Source organism: Lytechinus variegatus, chromosome 14, assembly GCF_018143015.1.
Source record: "Lytechinus variegatus isolate NC3 chromosome 14, Lvar_3.0, whole genome shotgun sequence".
NCBI lineage: Eukaryota > Metazoa > Echinodermata > Echinoidea > Temnopleuroida > Toxopneustidae > Lytechinus > Lytechinus variegatus.
Genome location: NC_054753.1, coordinates 27403406 through 27425863, shown reverse-complemented (window position 1 = coordinate 27425863; position 22458 = coordinate 27403406). Strand labels below are relative to the sequence as shown.

Genomic DNA, 22458 nt, shown 5'->3' with positions numbered 1-22458 from the left:
CTTATTCTTTCCCTCCAGAATATTTGCAATTCATTTTAAATACTTTTGCTTTAAAAAATCGTTCTGAACTGTTCGCTCGGTCAGTATACGCACTGAGGAACTGACCATTATTGGTATAATGTGTTGTTGTTTACAGTACATATTTAGATAAACATTACTCATAAAGGCCATAGCAATTTCTTCATGACTATGTATTCGATAATTCAATAGTTGATCCTGATAACGGATGAAGCTAGTAAGATGAGCATTATTGATTTCCTATGATCCGTCAACTTTAAAAAAATGATAATTAATGAAATTCATCAAAATATAGTTTCGTGATAATTTTGTTTCAAAATGGATTTTCTTTCAACTGAACACTCTGTTGTATGACATACTGTCACACCGATGACTATACAGACTTAGAAAAAACTATCTATTTTTGGCCGTTGAGGACGTTGGTAGAACTACACTATGGTAATGCCTGGTTTATGAAGTATGTAAAAAGTGCAAGGCAGTTGATTAATTAGTTAAACAGAACGATGGATCGAAACGAAGACTCTATTTTGCTAATTGATGATGAAATCCTTCGTCAGAGAAATCAGCTGTCACGCCCCTTTCACAATGTCACGCGGAAGATACACGCGTGTCGAGTTGAGCGAACTTTCAGTCGGTAGTCCTATCGTGATGAATCGATGATAAGATGTCTTTATTTTACTTTGGAATACCATGGGTACTTGCCCATCTGACTGCATAAAAACACCTCAAAATAGTATTCTCGTGACGAGATGATTGATTACGGTATTTGTTCATTTGAAGATACCATTGTATAGGGCGTGGTCGGTCACTGTGGATGTAAGGGTATACAATCATCAACGTGGCGTCTCACTCAATAGGTAAACAATATAAGATAAGAAAAAAAATGCACAGACAGAAAGCCAATGGTGGAAGTGAAGAGGAGGGTCTTGGACCCTTAACTCCCAAGCATCTTTACTGACACTTTTCGAAAAAAAAATGGTTAAATAGAACACCGATTCGGTCCTGTCTCCATTCAACGGACTTCTTTCTTCAAGTTGTTCATCGGGCATCAACTCGTCATCATGCTGAGGTTCTTCGTACTCGCCTGCGCTTTGGGCGCCATCCAGGCTATGATCATACCGCAAGGTAAGGCACTATAATCACATATTGATTGATTTATTTTATTTCTGCATTCAAGATAAACATGCAACATAACATCTGGGTGATACATTTTTGTTTTACAAAAAAAATAAAGCAATAGTCAGAATAAAGCAATGAAAAATAAATATCAACAATAATCAATATGCAATTAAAAGAAAATAACAATTTAAACGAATGCAGGAGACCGCCATCGTGAGCGGATTAGCTTGAAAATGATGGCGGCCTCATTCAAATAAATTTATTTCTTCATTGATCAAGTGGGTGCGAAGTAAAGGGCAGTTGAATAATTAACTTGAAGAGGGAGATGCATATGATTCGATGGTTTTTCTTTTAATAGTAACTTTAAATGAGTATATTGTAACATAACTTAATATTGTCTGGAAAGTTAATGTTCCAAACATTCAGCTTATAATAAGATTATTTCACTTGCAGAAGCAGTATGCTGATGACGTCACTGTCGGCAAGGAAGTGCGCGTGCGTAGGCCGTTTTGGGCATGGGTAGATGCACAGGGAGGTGGAAATAAAGTTAGGAAAATCCGATGTTGAAAGCAGAAGAAGGGGTACAAAATAATTTCGTTTCGATTAACAGTGTCGGAACTCCTCTGCTTCCGCGGGAGATTGCACCCCAGCCTATATACGCCTCGGGCAATGCATTTCTACATATGGTATTAGCCATAAATCATTATTGTGATCGAATTATTGCGCCCCTTTCTTGTAAAAATATGAGAAAAAAAAGTACGATGGACACTTCCTTTTTATGTTACCTGTGTCAGCAGGGTTATTGACAGTAATTCTATCAATATTTATTGCCTAAGCCATGAAAATAATCGAGTATTAGGTTTTCCCGTTTTATTTGCTTTATCTTTGTTCGGTTGGGTCTTAAAAAAAATGTGCCCCCATTTTTTAGGGGCGTTTGGGTCTTAAAAAAACCCTGGATATTTTCATGCCATGAACAATGTAAAGTTGAATAATGTTTAATTTGGTTCAGTTCTCTTACCACAACCATCCGTAGAATTTACGGGTTTTGTTGATAAGCCTTTAATTCAATATAATTACTTTCATCAGAAGTAGTGGTAGAAATAATTACAGCAATGTAAGTACAATAAAAGAAGCAGTGTAGCAGTAGTAGTAACACTAGTAGTAGTATTAGTAGTAGAAGTAGTAGAAGTTGTAGTAGTAGTAGTAGGAGGAGGAGGAGGAGTAGTTGTAGTAGTAGAAGTAGTAGTAGTAGGAGTAGGAGCAGTATAAGAAGTAGTACGAGTCAATGTAGTAGTATATAGTAGAATCATTATCATCATTACTATTATCAAGGAATAGGATAACATTGATTTGACAAAAACAACAATCCGAGTTATAAGGTCTTGTTACCTGTGTCGGTGACATATTATATATGTGAAGTAAGAAAAATTAATAATCACAAGCAGCAATTACCCGTGTGTGTGGGGGGGGGGGGGGAGTCTGTACAGCTAGACTGCCTATTCACACTGAAAGCCAAGCAGTTTATTGACGAAATATATTTAGACAACTGATTCACAGCAGACTTCTCTTTCAATATAGATAGGAGGTTCAATTAAGTTAAGCATCTTGGGTGGAACTGGAGGAAGAACTTCAATAATCATTACAGAGTGAAATCCAAATCTAACTATAAAATGGAAAAATGTATTAGAACACCGTGTATTCAGTAAGCAGTCAAGAGGCAATTATTGTGATATAGAAATGTTATGATTACATGTATTGGGTCAGAAATAAATATGTAAGTACATTGCACATGTACCTTACAATGTACGTTAGACTGCGGTTGTTTGTACTATTTAAATTAAAGGTTGCTCAATCATATACAGTGCGTATCAAAAAAGTTTACACTTTGAAAAAATCTTGTAAAACTATGAATTTGTAATATCCTGAAGATTTTCCCACATTTTAACATTGGTACAGGTCCATTAAAGCAAATAACGATATAACTGTCAAAAAATATTTCCGCTTGAGTGAGCACCACTTACTTTTGAAAAGTTAATGAAAAATGATTTGCGCAGAACATTGAAATAGTTATGCGAATAAAAGTAGACCGTAATCATGAAGAACACATGGAATTTAGCTAATAAAATTGATTTGAAGATATCTTCTACTTTGCTAGACTTGTTTCCTTGCCCAAAACACTTCGAAGAGTGCATTTCGCCCTACCCCACTCCCCACACACCGAGCCCATCGTGACGATATTTGCTTTACACTGAGGTGTGATTTACATGGAATGGCTTAAGCTTGATTTTCATTGTTTATCATTGCTAAAATTGAGAAAAGTTTGGAGAAACAAGTATTAAATGAAAAATGCAATGTAAACCCACTTTCAATTATAAAAACTTAGTGAAGAAATGCTGGAGATGTCTGATATAAACTTTTCTTCGGATTCAGTTATGTCCTCAGATCCAGCTGGCACAAATAGGGTAAAGGTTGAAATTTCACTATGGGTGGCAAAATTGTTACAAAACGCTGGAATGTATCCATTTTATTTTAATTGACTAAAAGTGCAAGGGAAATGTATGATAAATGTTTCGTACGGTAAGTTTGATTTCGCCCTTTCCCCTTGACACAGCATGAAAACGAGCATTTCTGCGCAAAGAGATTTCTGCGAGCTTTACAGAAATGGACAGTGCTCACTCAAGTGTAACATTCTGACAAAACTTTTACCTTCATTGGATAGATGAGACCCAAACCCACGATTATACGTGCAAAAATTACCCACATAGTGTAGATTTTTAAATTCCCAGGGCTTTTCCAAAGTGTAAACTTTTTTTTGATACGCACTGTATAAGTATGGCAGGATGTCGAAAAGAAGTGAGAGTGAGAGAAGGGGGGTGATAAAATGAGTGAGACAGTCTGTAAAATCATTTTACCAATGCTTGTTTATTACGATCACACTACATTAGTATTTTGTTAATCACACAGAAATAAAGTTTAACATATGAATTGGCGAACATAATACTAAATATAGTTCATTTATATTTTGTAAATGAATTTTAGAGACATTAATTTTGTTGAATGTGTGTAGCAAAGAAAGAAAATGCCAGTGTTACCAATGTTCCGAAGAAAATCTGATCAAATTTGCCCTTTAATAAAAGGGTTAATAGCAAATCTATTAAGAAGTTTTTAATTTTGAGTTTTGGAACTTAGCACTGAGTTGATTATCAGACTCAACCAAACAACTTCATCACATGTTGGAATTTAGATTTACTGCGGCATCAATCATTCAATATAAATATTATGTCTTACGTCAAAATACTAACCATGCACTGAACTGTGTGCAACAGAGCACTGGCACAGCTTGGCCTTGGAGCATTGAGTGGCAGGTAGCTGAATCTGTTAAAATACAGGATTAAATATAAAGGATGTTTTAATGAAACTGGGTAGGTAGGTCATTGGATTGATCTAATTATCAAGAAAAGATAACCTTCTCAAAGATTCATCATGAAGGTTTTATCTCCCGATTTCACTGATGTTGACATAGATTCTAGGCCTACAAATAATATTCTCACTTCATTCTCACCTGATCAGCAAGCAGGTGACAGTGAAGTGAGAATATTGTTTGTATGTCAAAGAAATCGGGAGATAAAACCTTTGTGATGAAGTTTCGCAACATGTACCGTCGCAAGAAATACAAATCGCTTGTGAGTTGTGTTATACCCCCATCTCACTAGATGGCGATTCCGCTGCGATCGTCAAAAATCGACAAAGCGTGGTATATCGTAGCTTGAACGTGGCTTGATCTTTTCAATCTTCTCCGTCGTACCTTGATCTTTTCTGAAGCGGCAAGGATCGCCACCATCATCCTGGTCGCCACAAAATTTTGAACATGTTCAAAACTTACGTAGCGAGATCGCGGAGGTGCTAAAGCGCATCATAATCGAGTCAAGAGCGTATTACAAACGACATATTCGTAGCTGTAACGAAGCTCCAACGCACAAAGCGTAGGAGAAGCGCATTAAAAGCGCCACCGATCGCCCGTGTTTTTCAGGCTCGTTCCCAAGACAATTCTGCTACGCTGCTTCCGTTTACGAGGCGACTGCCTTGCGCTCGACACGCTTCACACCGTTTCCACCACGACGCTTTCCCTTTGGGTGATATGTGGCACACGTTCTCAGCCCGCTGCAGGCATTCGCGTTGCGCTTTTGCTGCGCCGCTGATGACTGGCCAGCGATTGAGCAGCGACCGTCTGCGCTGCTATGAAACAACGTGCCGATGGTAGCGGATTATCACATTTTCAACAGATTACGAGGCGACACCACGACGTTTTCAAATATACTTCCCAGAAAAAGGACCAAAAAGGGAAGCTGCCCAATCTGTTATGCGGCGGTCCAAGAGGAAGCTAACAAGAGGTTATTGTGGTGGTAGAGGAGGAGGAAGAAGAGGAGGAGGAGGAGGATGAAAATCTAACTGCTGAGCCAGCTTGAAAGAGAGAAAAAAAGACGCTCGCATGTCTTGATGACGAAATGGGTTACCTCCGCAAAAATATATAAATTGAATATGTTTTAAAAATAGAATGAATTCTAACTACAGTGACAGTAAACAATATTAAAATTTTAATGATTCGATCACTGATGTATTGATTGGGAAAGCACACTTTATGGGGATTCTGGCATTGTGCCACCCCCCCCCCTATGAGTGCTCTCACATCAGTAGACTACTTCTTGAAAGCAAATTTGAAAGGAATTTACCTAACAATTTTGAGTGACAAACTTTTGTGGAAAAAAATAAACAAAATATAAAACATTTTTATGCTCTTTTATGAAATTCCGGATGCATCCCTCATATTAACTATTAGGCTCATCGACATCTTTTGAGTGAAATTTTAATATATATTGTATATTATGACTTAAGTGACAGCCAGGATCGGACCCAGTATCTTTTTGGCCTCCTCCTTCTACTGTCCTCGTATCAGGTCCTCGTATTCAACTTCTAATTGAAGTTGTTGTATAATGCTAAGATGTATAAGTCCAACCAAATTCTGGACATCCATCTTGGTCGGAGGTTGGCAATCGACTGAAAAATGTCTCATGTGCCGCGATCAATATGCCGATTGCTTGAAATCGTTTCAAGAGCCCATCATGAACGTAACACAATCGTTCCATTCGTAGCACCACCGTACCGAGGTCCTAATTAGCGTATGGGCCTCGTTGTACGGTCGCTTTGATCGCAGAAGCAGCGCATCACATCTGCCTCAAATCGTGGCAAGAGAGTGGCAGCGTCGTACTACCAACGTATTACCATCGCCTTCAGCGCAGGTCCGTCGCAGTGAAGTTGTAGTGCAATCGCCTCGCAGGCTAAAAATAGAATTCGAGGACGATTCTGCTACGCTTTGCGAGATTTAGACAGATCGCCATGGTCGCCATGATCGCCATCCTAGTGAGATGGGGGCCTTACGCGTTTGCGATTACTGCTGCTGCATAGAGTACAAGTGCAAGTGACGCGTGTAGCGGTATCCTCAGCGGGGCCTAGTAGGTAAGCACTATATAGGTACCAATCCTGCAGACGCAAGCTGAAACCCTAATATCCTAATCCTAACCCTAACCCTAATCCTCATCCTAATCCTATGAATATCTATGAATATTTATGAGCTTGCGTCTGCAGGATTGGTACCTATTTAGTGCTTACCGGCCTGGTATTGGATATAACAACACGCGTGTGGCCACATGTATGTGGCTGTATACACTGCCTATAACATAAAAACTTTCTTACCACTTATGACCAGCATTTGATAGTAGCCTAGGCCTAGGCTATAGATTTCTAGATCTTGAGCCTTTTAAGTAACAAATTTATCATACGTTAGAATGACAGAATGGGGCTTCACTGCAGAATCATTCACAATAAAAGAAATAAATAGGTTTGTCAGAAAGTCGTACTCACCGGTACGGTAACCACTGAGGACATCGGCCGATTACGGTATGTTGTTTACGTTTCAGCAGCGCGCACACATGCATATATGCATGCAGCCAGCGCATGAGTAAGTACGTACCGTATACCGTACCATACCCGGTCGACAGTCGGCATGATGGCATGCATGCTTTGTATTTCGCTGACCCGAGAGAGGTAAAAGGGACTGGGAACTTCAAAGCTATACGCAGGGCTGCGAAAAAGAATGCCAAAAAGTTACGAATTGTAAAAAAAACTTTAAATAATGCGACCAAAATACCACAAACAACCCCCCTCATGACAATCTGTGAACAATTTAACCATGTTTAGAAAAAATTCCAGCTCGATTGAGTGGAAAACCACGGAGAAAAGCTGCGTCAAACAAACGGAAGGACACACAAGATTAGCCAAATTATAGTAAGGATAACACTAATAATAATAATAAAAAAAGATCGCATCCGAACTGCCGAAAATCATTCTTCAGTGCTTTAAAAAGTGAAATACATAGTAACTGAAAAATTTACAATATCATATTAATTTCTCCAAGAGATTTAGTTTATGATAATTTACGTAGTCACACACATCGATCTTGAAAATGCCTGTACGAATTTTATTTTAGCCTAAGCCTATACCATCATCAATCTAATTTTATTATTTATCCTCATAATAATAATTATTATCATTATCGATATTATTATTATCATTACAATTATCATTATCATCATTATCATTTTTTTTAAATTATTACTATCGATACGATCATTGTTACCATCATAATAATAAAAATATCAACAATATTGTTTTTTATTCATCCTCATCATAATAATAATTATTATTATCGATATTATTATTATCATGACAATTATCATCATCATTATCATTTTTTTATTATTACTATTGATACGATCATCGTCACCATCATAATAATAGAAACATCAGGTTAAGCTTGGCCAGCTGGGAGAACAGTTTTTGGAACTTATGTGGCTACCCTGGGTAAATTATAATATAAGGCCTATTTCTATTAGTGGTATTATTATTATATTTATTATTATCATTATTATTGTTTTCGTTGATGTTGTTATTGGTTGTTGTTACTATTATCATCATCAGCACCATTAGTATTAATATCAACAACAATATTGTCTTTTACATTTTATTTCCAGCGACCACTGGGTGTGGAAACCCATATTATCCTCCAGAGGATATATCATCGCTTATAGTAGGGGGTACAGTGGCTGCTGCACACAGCTGGCCTTGGCAGACACTGGTCCTCAATAGAAATGGGGCTCATATGTGTGGCGCTACCGTTATTGATGATCAATGGATCGTCTGTGCGGGACATTGCTTTGGTAAAAGGTAAGTTCGAGGCTTGCTCGAGGGGGGGGGGGGGCAGGGGGCAGGGGGGGCACTTGCCCCCCCCCCCCAAACGTGCCACCCTGAAAGATGAAAAATGATAAATTATTTAAGGACAAAAGTAAATGAAGGCACTTTTCTGCCTGAAAATTGTCATTTCCATTGTCAAAAATGAAAAAAATACATTATCATAGTAAGCCTCGCGTCTTTTGACGAACAGTTCCTCTGTGAAACATAGCTTTGATAAGCCCCTTTTCCATCTTATTACAGTGTGATAACGTTTAACCTTTTAATGAATACATTTCAGACTAAAAGCGAATGGCAAATTGATAGTGGTCCACCAATGATTAGGTTTATAATTCTATGATGCTGGCTGTGTCGTCTAACAAACGCGCGGTCGCCCAGAAACGCTCAGACCGGACCCGATATCACTAACGCGCGTGAACACTAGTTACTCGAGCAAGATATGGAATCTATGTCATATCTGTCAAGCCCAGAAACCATAACATCTCGAGAAACTTGTTTCAATTATTTCATTTTCAACTAAATATAAATTGTGTGAATACAGTGATAACAAGAGAGCGGTGTTGGCTCAGTCGGTAACGCGTCTGCCCGTCGAAGTCGAACCAAAGATCGTAGGTTCGAGTCCACCCTGGGCGGATGACTGAAGTCAGTGCGTTGTGTGTAAACGTCTCTCCCATTTTCATAGATGCAGGCTATGTTACAATGGCAAACACTTCGTCCCCCGGATAAGACGTTAAATGGAGGCCCCGTGTAGAGGAAAGTCACCACCTTTGCACGTTAAGAACCCACTGCACTATTCGTATATAGGGGGAAACCCCGGTGTCGAGGTCCACCTAGCTGCATCCCCCCAATCATTTATATCGGGAAAGAGACCTGTGGATCATAGTGATTCAGTTCGCTTTTCGCCTCCCAGGCACAGGTGACGCCAAACAAATAATTCAGTGCCCTAAACATGCTAAAGAAAATACCAAGGTCATTTCAACTCAATATAGACACGTTATCAGAAAATTACACTCAGAATAATCATGTGTAGAGGATTATAATTTGTACTATAAAAAAAAATCTTAAGATATTTTCACAGCCCCGTATTTTCCTTATTTCTTTTCATTGGCATGATTGGAAGGCGTTTTGTCTGATACTATTTCAGCTCATATAAAGCACTTATGTATTTTAGATTCCAAAACTCCCATTACCTGTTACTAATCAGATCGAGATGGCAGCTATGTTCTCTGGTTCATCCCAGCTTTTGTTATTCATGGACGTTTGCAAAAAAAAAAACCCGGGAGTGGGTGGGGCTGCAAGACCTAAATTTTCGAAGAAACGTACACTCTAAAAAATGAAGTGCTAATTCAGCTCTTAAAGTGCATGCATAGTGACTGCACTTCGGAGTGCTGATTTGTCTAGTTCAAATTTGAACGAGAAAAATCAGCACTCCGAAGTGCAGTCACTATACACGCTCTTTAAGAGCTGAATTAGCACTTCTAGTCGATTTGACAGTCTCATAGGCTCAATATACCAACCTAGAAATGTTCTTTCCGATGAAGTTTTTTTCTTGATTCGTGTTCCTTCAGCTTGGTTGCCCAAAGTTGCCGTTTGGGCAATTTTGCTAATTTGCATAAATCCAAAATGGCCGCCAGATGCAATATTGAAAACCAAACTTTTGAACCCCTGTCCACAAAATGATGAGTAATTACTCGTTTCAGGGGTTTAGAGATGTGTAAAACCGATTTTTGTAATCATTTTTGCAATATAAGGTCATCTTCAGGTCAAATCAAAGATGGCCGCTATATGCCTTCTTGAAAAATTGACTTTTGTTCCCCTTGCCTCAGAATGACGAGTAATACCTCTATTTAGGGATTTTGGGGTGTGCAGAATCCACTTCTGCTTTCTATTTTGCAATATAATGTCATCTTCAGGTCAAATCCAAGATGGCCGCCATATGACGCCATCTTGAAATATCAATTGTTGAACCTTTTGCCCCAGAATCGTGAATAAATACTCTATTCATGAGTCATTTTGTATGTTGATTCAATTCATGCAGTTATTTTGCACAAAGGATAATCTTCAGATCAAATCCAAGATGGCCGCCAACCGCCATCTTAAAAAATTATAGTCCGAGGCTTATACGTGTTAGAACTAATGTGAAGGGATTTCAGTAAGAATACTCATTTATTTTATTAATTCTCAAGTTCAAGGTCAAGGTGAAGTTACATCTTAGATGTCACATTTTAACATTAATTGCTCAACTTAGAATGAATCCTCTTTAGGTTTGGGCTATGATCCATTTCGAGTCTATTTTTATTTTTGTAAAGGTCCATCCATAATTTGTACTGAAGAGGCTTTTAGGGTCTTATTTGAATTTGAAAGTGTTTTATCAATATTTTTTTCTAAATCAATGTGTCCAATGATTGGTAGGCATCAGTTTGCCTTAAAAGACGATGGTGTAGCGCTAAGCCTTACAATTTCGAGAGTGACTATAGAGCTCCACTCTAGAATGGCAGTCTCTAGAGCAATTTTTTACAGATGAAGGAGGATGGCGCTATGACACGTTTATATAGAGATGCTGTCCTAGCCTTCCTCCTAGGCCTTTGGTCTGCCAATTTAGCATTCCGATTATTTTCTGACGTCTTGACCCCTGTACTAAGTAGCTCTCCATAGAATGGCGACTATCATCTACACCTTCATAAATGTTAGTGTCTTTGCCGGCAAGTTTTATGGCACGTTTGCAGGTGTCTTTGTAACGGAGGTGTGATCTACCGATGGGATGAGACCAATCACACAGCTCACCTTACCTTGGCGAATCCAAGAAGGGATTTGCCAAGGTTTCATGCGGCAAACATGCCCCAACCAGCTGAGGTGCCTTTGACTAAGGAGTGAGGATAAGCTTTTGATGCCAGCACGTACGCTGAAGGGCCTGCCATTTGCGCATGATACGAAAGCTGACATGGAAGGTGTTTAGCCACTTTTCTTGGTCGGCGTACGTTTTCCAGGACTTACTTCCGTGCAGGAGCTAGGCCATGACTGTGACAGATTTTACAATCCTGATGCTTATATGCTTGTCCTGTGAAAGGGGGCAAGAGACATATAGTCGGTCCAAGGTAGGTGAGGAGTTCACCACAACCAGACGAGTGTGTGCTGTATATATACATATCTGGAGGACAGTCGGTGTCTTGAGTCTATCAGAGTTCTGACTATCTCAAAGGCTGATGGATGATCCAAACCCCTTACATGCACAGGACAGGCAGCTGTTATGTATGACTAGGTCTTGTATTCCCACTTCTTGAGAGGCAGGGGCGACATCGTTTCCGTAAAACATTTCACGAATGAGAAAAATCCTGACCGTGGAACAGTATTAGGGGAGCCTATCTTCTGCAGGAGGCTAAAGAGTGCACTCCTGCTGACCAAGTCAATTGGTCTTGTCAGGAGGAAAAGTCCAATAATAATCATAAAGGAAGTTAATAAGTGAACTAATTTTTATGAAAAAAAAATTACGGAAAAAAATCACTTTTTAATTCAAATAATATTTTAAAGTCTTTTCATTGGAAAAGTATGGTTGCACAGAAATAAAAAAAGGATCAAAACTCCAGGACATAAGTCTCGTACAGTAATTTCTCAAGATGGCGGTTGGCGGCTATCTTGGATTTGATCTGAAGATTATCCTTTGTGCAAAATAACTCCATGAATTGAATCAACATACCAAATGACTCATGAATAGAGTTATTATTCATGATTCTGGGGCAAAGGGTTCAACAATTGATATTTCAAGATGGCGTCATATGGCGGTCATCTTGGATTTGACCTGAAGATGACATTATATTGCAAAATAGACAGCAGAAATGGATTCTGCACACCATAAAACCCCTAAACGAGTCATTACTCATCATTTTGTGGACAGGGGTTCAAAAGTTAGGTTTTCAGGATGGCATCTGGCGGCCATTTTGGATTTATGCAAATTAGCAAAATTGCCCAAACGGCAACTTTGGGCAACCAAGCTGAACTTGTTCTAAGACCCCATAGGAACATGAATTAATAAAAAAACTTCATCGGAAAAAACATTTCTAGGTTCGGAAAATGTCAAATCGACTATTCATTTTTTTGGAGTGTAAGAGCAAGGGGATTTGTGGTGGGGAAGCTTTTGCATTTTCTAGAATAAAATTGAAGGATTTCGTGCACACTTTTGGTGAATTTTGCCCTCTCGATCGGCGGCCCCCGGCCTGCCCGGCTGCGTACGGTCATGTTTGTCATCTTAAAGTCTTTAAAAGGCCTATATTACATTGGTTTGAAACAATTTCGTTTGCAATAAGGCTCGTAATTTGCTGGAACTGCAACCCTGGTCATGAATAAACACCAGGCTGGGTCAGAAGGGAGGAAACAGAAGAAGCAAAAAGAACTCCAAGACTGTTTAATTCTTAAGAAATTTTTGAATGCACTTAGAAACGCAACTTTTATACTGCATTTTTACACAAAAGCCTTACGGGGGGGGGGGTGGGGGTCCCATAGCCTCTCCCGCTCGATCGCTTCGGTATCTCACGCTGTCAAAAATTTGTGCCCCCTTCGGGATTTTGCCCCCCCCCAAAAAAAAAACTGAAATTGTTCCGGCGCGCCTGCAGATGGGGGTCTTGGGGGCTCTTGCCCCACAAATATTTTTTCACGATTAAGAAAACAAAAACGAGAAGGGTGCGATATATTATTTTCTAAATGTAATTTCCAAATCTATCACAAAATTGGATTTTGTAATAAAAATGTCTTTCCGTGTTTTATAACTTAACACGACACACCATATCTAGCCCCCCCCCCATTATACATGTAGCTATATATTATGCGAGAGAGCGCAGACGGACGAACGACATTTGGATCCCTTAGTCTCGCCTTCACCTCAAGTGGGCGAGACACAAAGGGGCAGTTTTCAAATGGGGCACGGGGCACCTGATCAGAGGTCAAAAGGGGCACACTATAGAAGAGAAATTTCAATACGAAAAAAGAGATCAATTAAAAAAAAGGGGGGGGTCAATAAACACAATTCGAAATGGATTTTGCAATTAAAAGATGCACCTGCCGAAGCAGGCAGGATGCCGGCTAAATAAGGAAAACAAGTCATGATCGGGCATGACAAGATCTGTTTTAAAGGAAAAGTTAACACTTAAAAGAAATCGTTGTAAAAATAGAGAAAAAAATATTGGCAAAGGCCTGGTGAAAATCCAACGATTAAGAAAGTTACTAATATGTTAATTTTCTTTTATTTGTGACGTCATATACGAGCAGGTGCCCTATATGTAGGCATAATACAAAATGCATACACTTCACTTTTTAATGGTTCATGATGACCAAATATTTTTTCCATGATCGGATGGATGTTCCTCAAACCACAACAATATTTTTTTTTTCATTTCTTCTGTTATTTTTACTATAACGTTTTTGTCAATGTGAAAAGGGCACAGAACTTTGCCAAAATTGACGTTTTTCTTGGGTAAAAAGGAACATGTTTTAGTGCTCAAAAGTGGGGGTACTGAGTCCCCTGCCCCCGTCCATCTTCGGGTTCGCGTTCCTCAGACCAGACTGAGCGAGTAACTGGAAATAACCATTCGTCATTTTGTACGCGTTTTCTTTTCAGGCCTAAGCCGGCGGACTACTCGTTTGTATTAGGAGCACACAACAAATTAACGGACAGAGACTACACAGTCACAGCAGAGACCATCATCGTTCATAAAGACTACTCATCATTTACACTCGAAAACGATATAGCACTCGTCAAGCTCGGCCAACCCATCACCTTCAGTAATGAAATCAGCCCAGCTTGCCTTGTTAGCAATAGACCCCAGGATGGCAATATGGCCTATGTCACTGGCTGGGGAACCACTAGTACGTACTTAAGTTTTCTTATTTCGTGCTTATTTAGAGCCCCCTAGGATTTAGAGCCTGTCTGAAGTAATGGGGCCATGTATATCCACGAATTTTAGGCAAGAGTATACTTTGAGCTAGCCTCTTGTCGAGGCCGCGGCTATAGGGTTAGGATGGAGGGGCTCAACTAACCTGTCTTTGCTTCCATGGCAGTCACAGCGGTATGGGCCTTGTTTTACAAAGAGTTACGATTGATCCGATCAATCTCAAGTATATGGAAATCCATGCATCAATGTCATAATTTATCTTACGGAGATTTGCTCAATATCCTTTGAAAACAAAGAGAAGCATACTGAACTGTCAAGAAAACAGTGAATGTATTGAATATACATCATTTTTAGAAACTATTTTGAACAAACATGTAATTTTAGATGTTGACGTTGCTGGCTTTCCATTGCAACTCTTTGTAAGACGGGGCCCTGGTCAAAATGTAATTTAGGGTCAATATGAACATATTTGGGGGAAACAAAACGAAATCTTAACCAATGTTAAGGTTTTTTTAAAGGTGCAGACCAGATGTCACACTGGGCGCACCTGTAAGGTTCAACTTTGTACCTTTTTGGAAAGGTGCAACTTTGCACCTCTCTTAAAGGTGCAAATTAGTGAAAGCGTTCCATATATACCCCCACCAAAAATAAAAGAATGTTGGGACTTCTGGTTTGTTCACTTTAAAATTTTCTACAGATTTTTAGGAGTTGCTTGTTTTCCTTTCGAACCCACCTCGTATAACTGCAGTCAAGACTTCGCGCCGCGCTATGCTAGCTAAAACCGCTGATACCAGAAGAGGGGGGGGGGGGGGGGGGGGGTTAGTGATCATAATCATGCCGATAGTTAATTCGACTAGTTTAGACTCAGAGACCCTTTGCTGACTAAATAAAACGGCGCTTATTGACAATTACACGCCCCTTGATCCTGCTCGAAAATTTGACGGAATAAAGCAATATGTTGGTATGTATTTCCTCTCTCCCATCATATATGTTCTATAAGGATATATTATCTTTAACCTTCTCCATATTTTTTTTCAATTTTAGTGGGGTGCATATTGAACTCTTCCCCAAATTAGCCGAAAAGGTGCAGAATGCCACCCAATAGGTGTTTATTTGCATCAAGAAAGGTATAAAGCTAAAACCTTAAAGGTGCTCCCATTGTGACATCTAGTCTGCAGTTTTAAAGGTGCAAAGTTAAACCTATAAAACTGCCAAGGATCCATCTTGACACGTTTTCAGAGACAGATATTTTTAACACTATACGACATTATTTAGGAGCAACACAAACAAAAAAGTACTTTTCATTGCCGAGCCGGTTCAACTTTGCGAGCATTTTGATAAGGATGAAGTATGGTAGGAAACTAGACTTTTCGCTAGGTTCAAACTTGCACCCCAACCACCCGATGAGGGCCTGCGCAGGCGCAGTTAACTGTTTTGACATTAAATTTTACATCTCAATAGATTTGAAAATGATTTTCTTCTTAACCTTAAAGAAACAAAAATGAATCCAATCTTCGGTTGTTCACAACCAAATTAGATTTTAATTCAAATTCTTAAAGTTTGGAGAGGCGCTGTAAACTTAGCTTTTATATGATAAAACAAATGGGTTATTGAATAAGAAGAATCTGGGAGAGAAATTTCTGTTTGCAGTTGACAGCAGATCCAACTAATTGTCAATGACATTATGAACAATAATTATGATCATAGGTTCAGGCGGAAGCACTACCACGCTCCTTAATCAGGTAGGAGTGCCGATCGTCTCGAATGCAGTTTGCAGGGCTTCTTATGGGAGCGAGTTTTACCCGGATGAGATGGTGTGCGCTGGATACCCAGAAGGAGGAAAGGATTCGTGCCAGGTAAATGGACTTATGTCATGTATGTTGGGCCCCGTGACATGTATTAGAAATCAAGCAGAATTAGTCCAGGATAGGCCCCATAGAAACTTGACCAAACCTTGTTTTTTATATATACAATATTTTTTGATGGTTTCTTGTCAATTCGAGGGTGCTGATTACGAATCTGGATGATGCCACTCGTGTAACCTTGAGCATTTTCCGCAAATTGGCAAAATCCAATGGCCGTCAAATGCAAATTACCCATAAAAATCCTAAAATTGTCCGCACATTGGCTATGAAATGCATGGAAGCGTGTGGCAGGAGTAAAATACACTCTGAGAAAATAATTTTTGACAAAATATTTATTTTCCTGATATTCAAAATGGCCGCCACAGTCCATTGTATACTCTATTATGTACAATATGAATAGGGAAGACAAATTTTTACAAAAATGAGCACTAAACCGCAAAAAATAGCGATATATGAACGAAGTAATATATGCAAATCATCATTACTAACGAGATATATCATTTATTATATCATAAATGGGAAGATTTCTGTATTTTTATGTCTAAAATGGCCGCCACTAGCTCAAACAGTATTGCGTACAATGGCAATGGGGGCCAAAAAATTCACAAGAGTGATCACTAAAATGCATATTATTAAGATTAAACGAGTGGAATACTGACTAAAAACATTGTTAACGAAATATATTATTAATATGCCATGTATGTGATGAATATTGTATTTAGATATTCAAAATGGCTGCCAAAGGCCGTAAAAGCATTATCCACAATGAGAAAGTGGGGCAAAGAAATCACAAGAGTGATCACTAAAATGCATATTATATGTGATAAATTCATGGGAAACTATTTAAAAACGTATTTTCTAACGAAATATATCATTCAGGTTTAAAGTTTGTGTTAAATACTGTATTTTTACTTTCAAAATGGCCGCCAGAGACATTAACAGTGTTATGCACAATGCAAAGTGGGAAACCAATATTCACAGGAGTGAGCACCATAAATGCAGGTATTAGTGATCTATGAGTAAAATATTGTCTGAAAGCATAATTTCTATTAAGAGATATCATTTATTATGCCAGATAGGTGATAGATACTGTTATTGGAAAGTCAAAATGGCCGCTACAGGCCCTACGATATTATGCACAATGTGAATGGGAACAAATTATTTCAGCATAATTTGGCTTTGCTTGGCCAATTGGGGATGTATGAGTAAAATATCGTCTGAAAACATGGTTTATAACAAAATATATGATATCTTGTGTAATTTATGTGATAAGTGCTGTATTTTGACATTCAAAATGGCCGCTATAATCCCTATATTTATCATGTACAATGCGAATGGAGAAACTAATTTTCACAAGAGTGAGAATAATGAAATGCATATGACTGTGATATACGAGTAAAAATATTGTCTTAAACATGATTTCTAACTAAATACATCACATATTGGTTGTGGAGGTTATGAATGCTGTACTTTGAAATCCAAAATGGCTGCCATAGGTCCTAAAAGTATTATGTACATTGTAACATTAGACATATAATTTTGACAGAATTTGGCTTTGTTTGACTCTAAATATTGCCTATAATTGTGAATTCTGATGCAAGTGTGAAATATTGTCTAACACCATGGTTTCTAACAAGATATATCATAATGTTGTGTATTTAAGGTGATACACACTGCATTTTTAAATTGAAAATGGCCAACATAAGCCCTTATCGTATAATATACAATTTGAGTGTAGACAAATAATGTTCACAAAAGGGCATATGGCAGCCATTTTGTATGATGAAATGCAGTATTTATCACATAAATTACATAAGAGATGATATATTTTGTTATAAATCATGTTTTCAGACGATATTTCACTCATACATCCCCATTTGGCCAAGCAAAGCCAAATTCTGATGAAATAATTTGTTCCCATTCACATTGTGCATAATACCATGATTAAAGGGGAAGTTCACCCTGAAGAAAACTTCGTTGCAAAAATAGCAGAAAAAATAGTAAAAAATATTGGTGAAGGTTTGATGGAAATCCGTTAAAGAGTAAGAAAGTTATTAGGGTTCAAAGTTTTGGATTTGTGACGTCATAAACGAGCAGCTGCCCCATCTGTTATGTAATATAAAATGCATGAATTTCAAATTTTGCATGGTTCCTGATGACTTAATTTTGTTTTCTTTTCATGATCGGGTGTGAAATGATTTGTCTATTGATATACAAAAGGTACAGTGAAAACCATTTTCAATTTTCTGAGAAAATGACATTTCATTGATTTTTTACCATTCGCTATGTAGGAATGCTGCTCGCATATGACGTCACAAATCAAATAATTGAAATTCTAATAACTTTTTAATTATTTGATGAATTTTTCTCAAACCTTCGGCAATATTTTTTATTATTTTTTCTGCTATTTTTACAATAAAGTTTTTGTCAGGGTGAACTTCCCCTTTAAGGGCCTGTAGCGGCCATTTTGATTTTCCAATAGCAGTATTTATCACCTAACTGGCAGAATAAATGATATCTCTTAATAGAAATCATGCTTTCAGACAATATTTTACTCATAGATCACTAATACTTGCATTTATGGTGCTAATATTGGTTTCCCACTTTGCATTGTGCATAATACTGTTCATGTCTCTGGCGGCCATTTTGAAAGTAAAAGTACAGTATTTAACACAAACTTTAAACCTGAATGATATGTTTCGTTAGAAAATATGTGTTTTAAACAGTATCCCATTAATTTATCACATATATATGCATTTTAGTGATCACTCTTGTGATTTCTTTGCCCCTCTTTCTCATTGTGGATAATGCTTTTAGGGCCTTTGGCAGCCATTTTGAATATCTAAATACAATATTCATCACATACATGGCATATTAATAATATATTTCGTTAACAATTATGTTTTTAGTCAGTATTCCACTCGTTTAATCTTTAATATGCATTTTAGTGATGACTCTAGTGAATTTTTTGGCCCCCATTGCCATTGTACGTAATACTGTTTGGGCCAGTGGCGGCCATTTTAGATATAAAAATACAGAAATCTTCCCATTTATGATATAATAAATGATATATCTCGTTAGTAATAATGATTTGCATATATCACTTCGTTCATACATCGCGATTTCTTTGCGGTTTAGTGCTCACTTTTGTGAAAACTAGTTTTCCCTATTTATATTGTACACTGTAGTATACAATAGACTATGGCGGCCATTTTAAATGTGAGGAAAATAAATATTTTGTCAAAAATTATTTTTTCAGGGAGTATCTCACTCCTGCCACACAATTTTATGCATTTCGTAGCTAATGTGCGGACAATTTTAGGATTTTTATGGGTAATTTGCATATTTTGGCGGCCATATTGGATTTTGCCAATTTGCGGAAAATGCTCAAGGTTACACAAGTGGCATCATTCAGATTCGTAATCAGCACCCTCGAATTGACAAGAAACCATAAAAAAATATTGTATATATAAAAAAAACAAGGTTACACCTCTTCTATCCTGGACTAAATCGGCTGGAATGAAGTGGCCGTCGGTCAACCACCAAGAAGTCAGGCCCCCACCCCCCCCCCCTTTCCTGCCGCTATTCAGCATACACCATGCGTTTGATATGATTCGAATGCTGCTGCAGGAAATGTTGCCAGACTGTAATAAAAATGGGCTTTGAATATAAGGGTGTAAATCGGGGGCGGTTCTCGACTAAAACTTTTGGAGGGGCTTCTGGGGGTTTGAGATATTCTGGTCATTGGTCATTATTTTAATACAAGGGAAATGGCCTGTCATTAGGCAGCAAGGGGATTGGAGACTACACGGCAGCTGGGAATTGGTAACTGTACTACCAGCCAGTCCCCCCTAAAACACATTATTTTAAACTGAAAAGTGAAGGAGCGTAGCGGCCGAGGGGAAAAAACATTATGCTTTAGAATATTCAGAACCATCTCGTAAATGTATAACCCCCACCTAGGCACGGCATTTGTTTTGTGATAAATAGCAATCAGAAGGGCCTCCTTCGGGAGTTTACTCTGTTTATTGTATTTTGACAACATTTTATGCATGAGGAAAACACCTGAAGTGACCCTCAGGACGATATCTAACACTCTTAAATATACATTTCAAAAATATCGCATGCACCATAATTAGTCATCTTCAATTGACCATAGTAATTACAGTGATAGCTAATTTTCTTGAGTCCCGATCCACTTAAAGACTGTTCCCGATTCTTAAATTCTACTAATGAGGATGAAATTGGCAAACTAATTGGTCCAATTAAGCGTGGAAAGTCTTGTGGGTGGGGTATTAGTCCCGATGTTGTTAGGTATGTTAGATAATCATGTAATAGCTAAACCCCTAACGCATCATAATAGTTAATCTTTCATTCAAAGTCGGGAAAGTAGCTCCACAACTCTATATTTTAATTTCATCATAACCATTTGTCCTAATGCTTAACATCGTTTTAGCGGATTCATTTCCTTCAAAGTTAAAACCATTGTTTTTACTTGAAAGACGGTGCATTATGTTCCCCGCCCAACACAATCTGATTACTATACAGTGCGTATCAAAAAAAAGTTTTACACTTAGAAAAAATCCTGTAAAATGATACAATCTGTAAAATGATACATTTGTAATATCCTGAAGATTTTTTCTCACTTTAACATTGGTACAGATCCATTTAAGCAAATGACGATATAACTGTCGAAAAATATTTCCGCTTGAGTGAGCACCACTTACTTTTGAAAAGTTAGTGAAAATGATTTGCGCAGAACTTTGAAATAGTTATGCGAATAAAAAGTAGACATGAAGAACATGTGAAATTTATCTAATAAAATTGATTTGAAGATATCTTTTACCTTTTTAAACTTGTTTCTTTGCCCAAAACACTTTGAAGAGTGAATTGCACCCCACCCCACTCCCCCACACACCGATGCCATCGTGACGATATTTGCTTTACACTGAGCTGTGATTTACATGAAACAGCTTAGGCTTGATTTTCATTTTGTTAATCATTGTCAAGCTTGGGAAAAGTGTGGAGAAACAAGTATTAAATGAAAAATGAAATGTAAACCAACTTTAAAATGATAAAAACTTAGTGAAAAAATGCTGGAGATGTCTGATATAAACTTTTGTTCAGATTCAGTTATATCCTCAGATCCAGCCGGCAGAAAAATGGTAAAGGTTGTGCTTACTATGTGTTGAAATTTAAGTTTGGGTGGCAAAATTGTTCCAAAATGTTTGAATGTGTCAATTTTATTTAAATTGACTAAAAGTGCAAGGGAAATATATTAGAAATGTTTCAGGTTAAGTTTGATTTCGCCCTTTCCCCTTGACACAGCTTGAAAACAAGCATTTCTGCGCAAACATATTTCTGCGAGCTTTAAAAAATGGACAGTGCTCACTCAAGTGTAACACTCTGTCAAAACTTTTACTTTCATTGGATAGATGAGACCCAAACCCAAGATTATATGAGAAAAAATTACCCACATGTTGTATATTTTTTAATTCCCAAGGCTTTTTCAAAGTGTAAACTTTTCTTTGATACGCACTGTATATTTAGTGTGTTTTTCGTTTAAAATATGAAGTGAAAACATTCTGCTGAAAATGAGATGTCCTGTGTGTTTCTCCATTATGCAGGTCAAATTTGGAGTATGAAGGACAGTGTGTGTGGGTGGGTGTATGTGTGTGCTTAGAAATCTATAAGAATTTTATTCATTTTGATTCTTGTTATACAGGGTGATAGCGGCGGACCAATGGTGGTGCAAAATAAAGACACTGGTTTATGGGAACTGGCTGGAGTCGTGAGCTGGGGATATGGATGTGCCCAAGCGGGTAACTACGGTGTCTATACCAACGTCGTCAACTATTTGGATTGGATTGCCAACACCATGGCCACTAATTAAGGCGCTAATGAATAATATTAGAGTTCATCCTGGTTAATCGAGGTTGATTGAAGTGTAGAGTAAATATATAAATTCTTGGTAGATCATGAGAATTGCATGATTATGTAACCCTAAAGATCCTAGTAAAAATATCCTATAACACCTACGCGTAGTACGGTGTGAAGAACACAATTGGTGTTTTGCAGGAATCACATCCTACGACAATAAAAGGGGAGAAATTACCACATCAGATTAGATTACAAAAAGAACACCTTTATTCAAGAAGGCATAGGATGAACATGCCGGCTAATATTTACACAATCATAAGGTAGCTTCAAAGAAACCAAACACAAACATTGGCGTGATACATTCTTCTTTCTTCATCTATGAAATGTAA

The 22458-nt window shown here is 37.9% G+C and overlaps 1 protein-coding gene across 1 annotated transcript; it reads left to right on the top strand.

Annotated features, from left to right (window-relative positions):
- Positions 1-1015: 1015 nt before the first annotated feature.
- Positions 1016-22197, top strand: LOC121427754 (trypsin-like). Its single transcript, XM_041624301.1, has 5 exons — positions 1016-1143; positions 8226-8418; positions 14051-14298; positions 16032-16180; positions 21915-22197. The coding sequence occupies exons 1-5, from the start codon at positions 1080-1082 to the stop codon at positions 22080-22082; spliced, it is 822 nt and encodes a 273-aa protein (XP_041480235.1). The 5' UTR covers positions 1016-1079; the 3' UTR covers positions 22083-22197.
- The last annotated feature ends 261 nt before the right edge of the window (positions 22198-22458 follow it).

What these genes read in the sequence shown, in the direction of transcription:
- LOC121427754 (XM_041624301.1), top strand. Translation starts at nt 1,080, where the DNA reads ATGCTGAGGTTCTTCGTACTCGCCTGCGCTTTGGGCGCCATCCAGGCT. An exon ending in GGACATTGCTTTGGTAAAAG is followed by an intron (nt 8,419 to 14,050) that starts GTAAGTTCGAGG and finishes TTTTCTTTTCAG; the next exon opens with GCCTAAGCCGGCGGACTACT. An exon ending in GAGGAAAGGATTCGTGCCAG is followed by an intron (nt 16,181 to 21,914) that starts GTAAATGGACTT and finishes CTTGTTATACAG; the next exon opens with GGTGATAGCGGCGGACCAAT.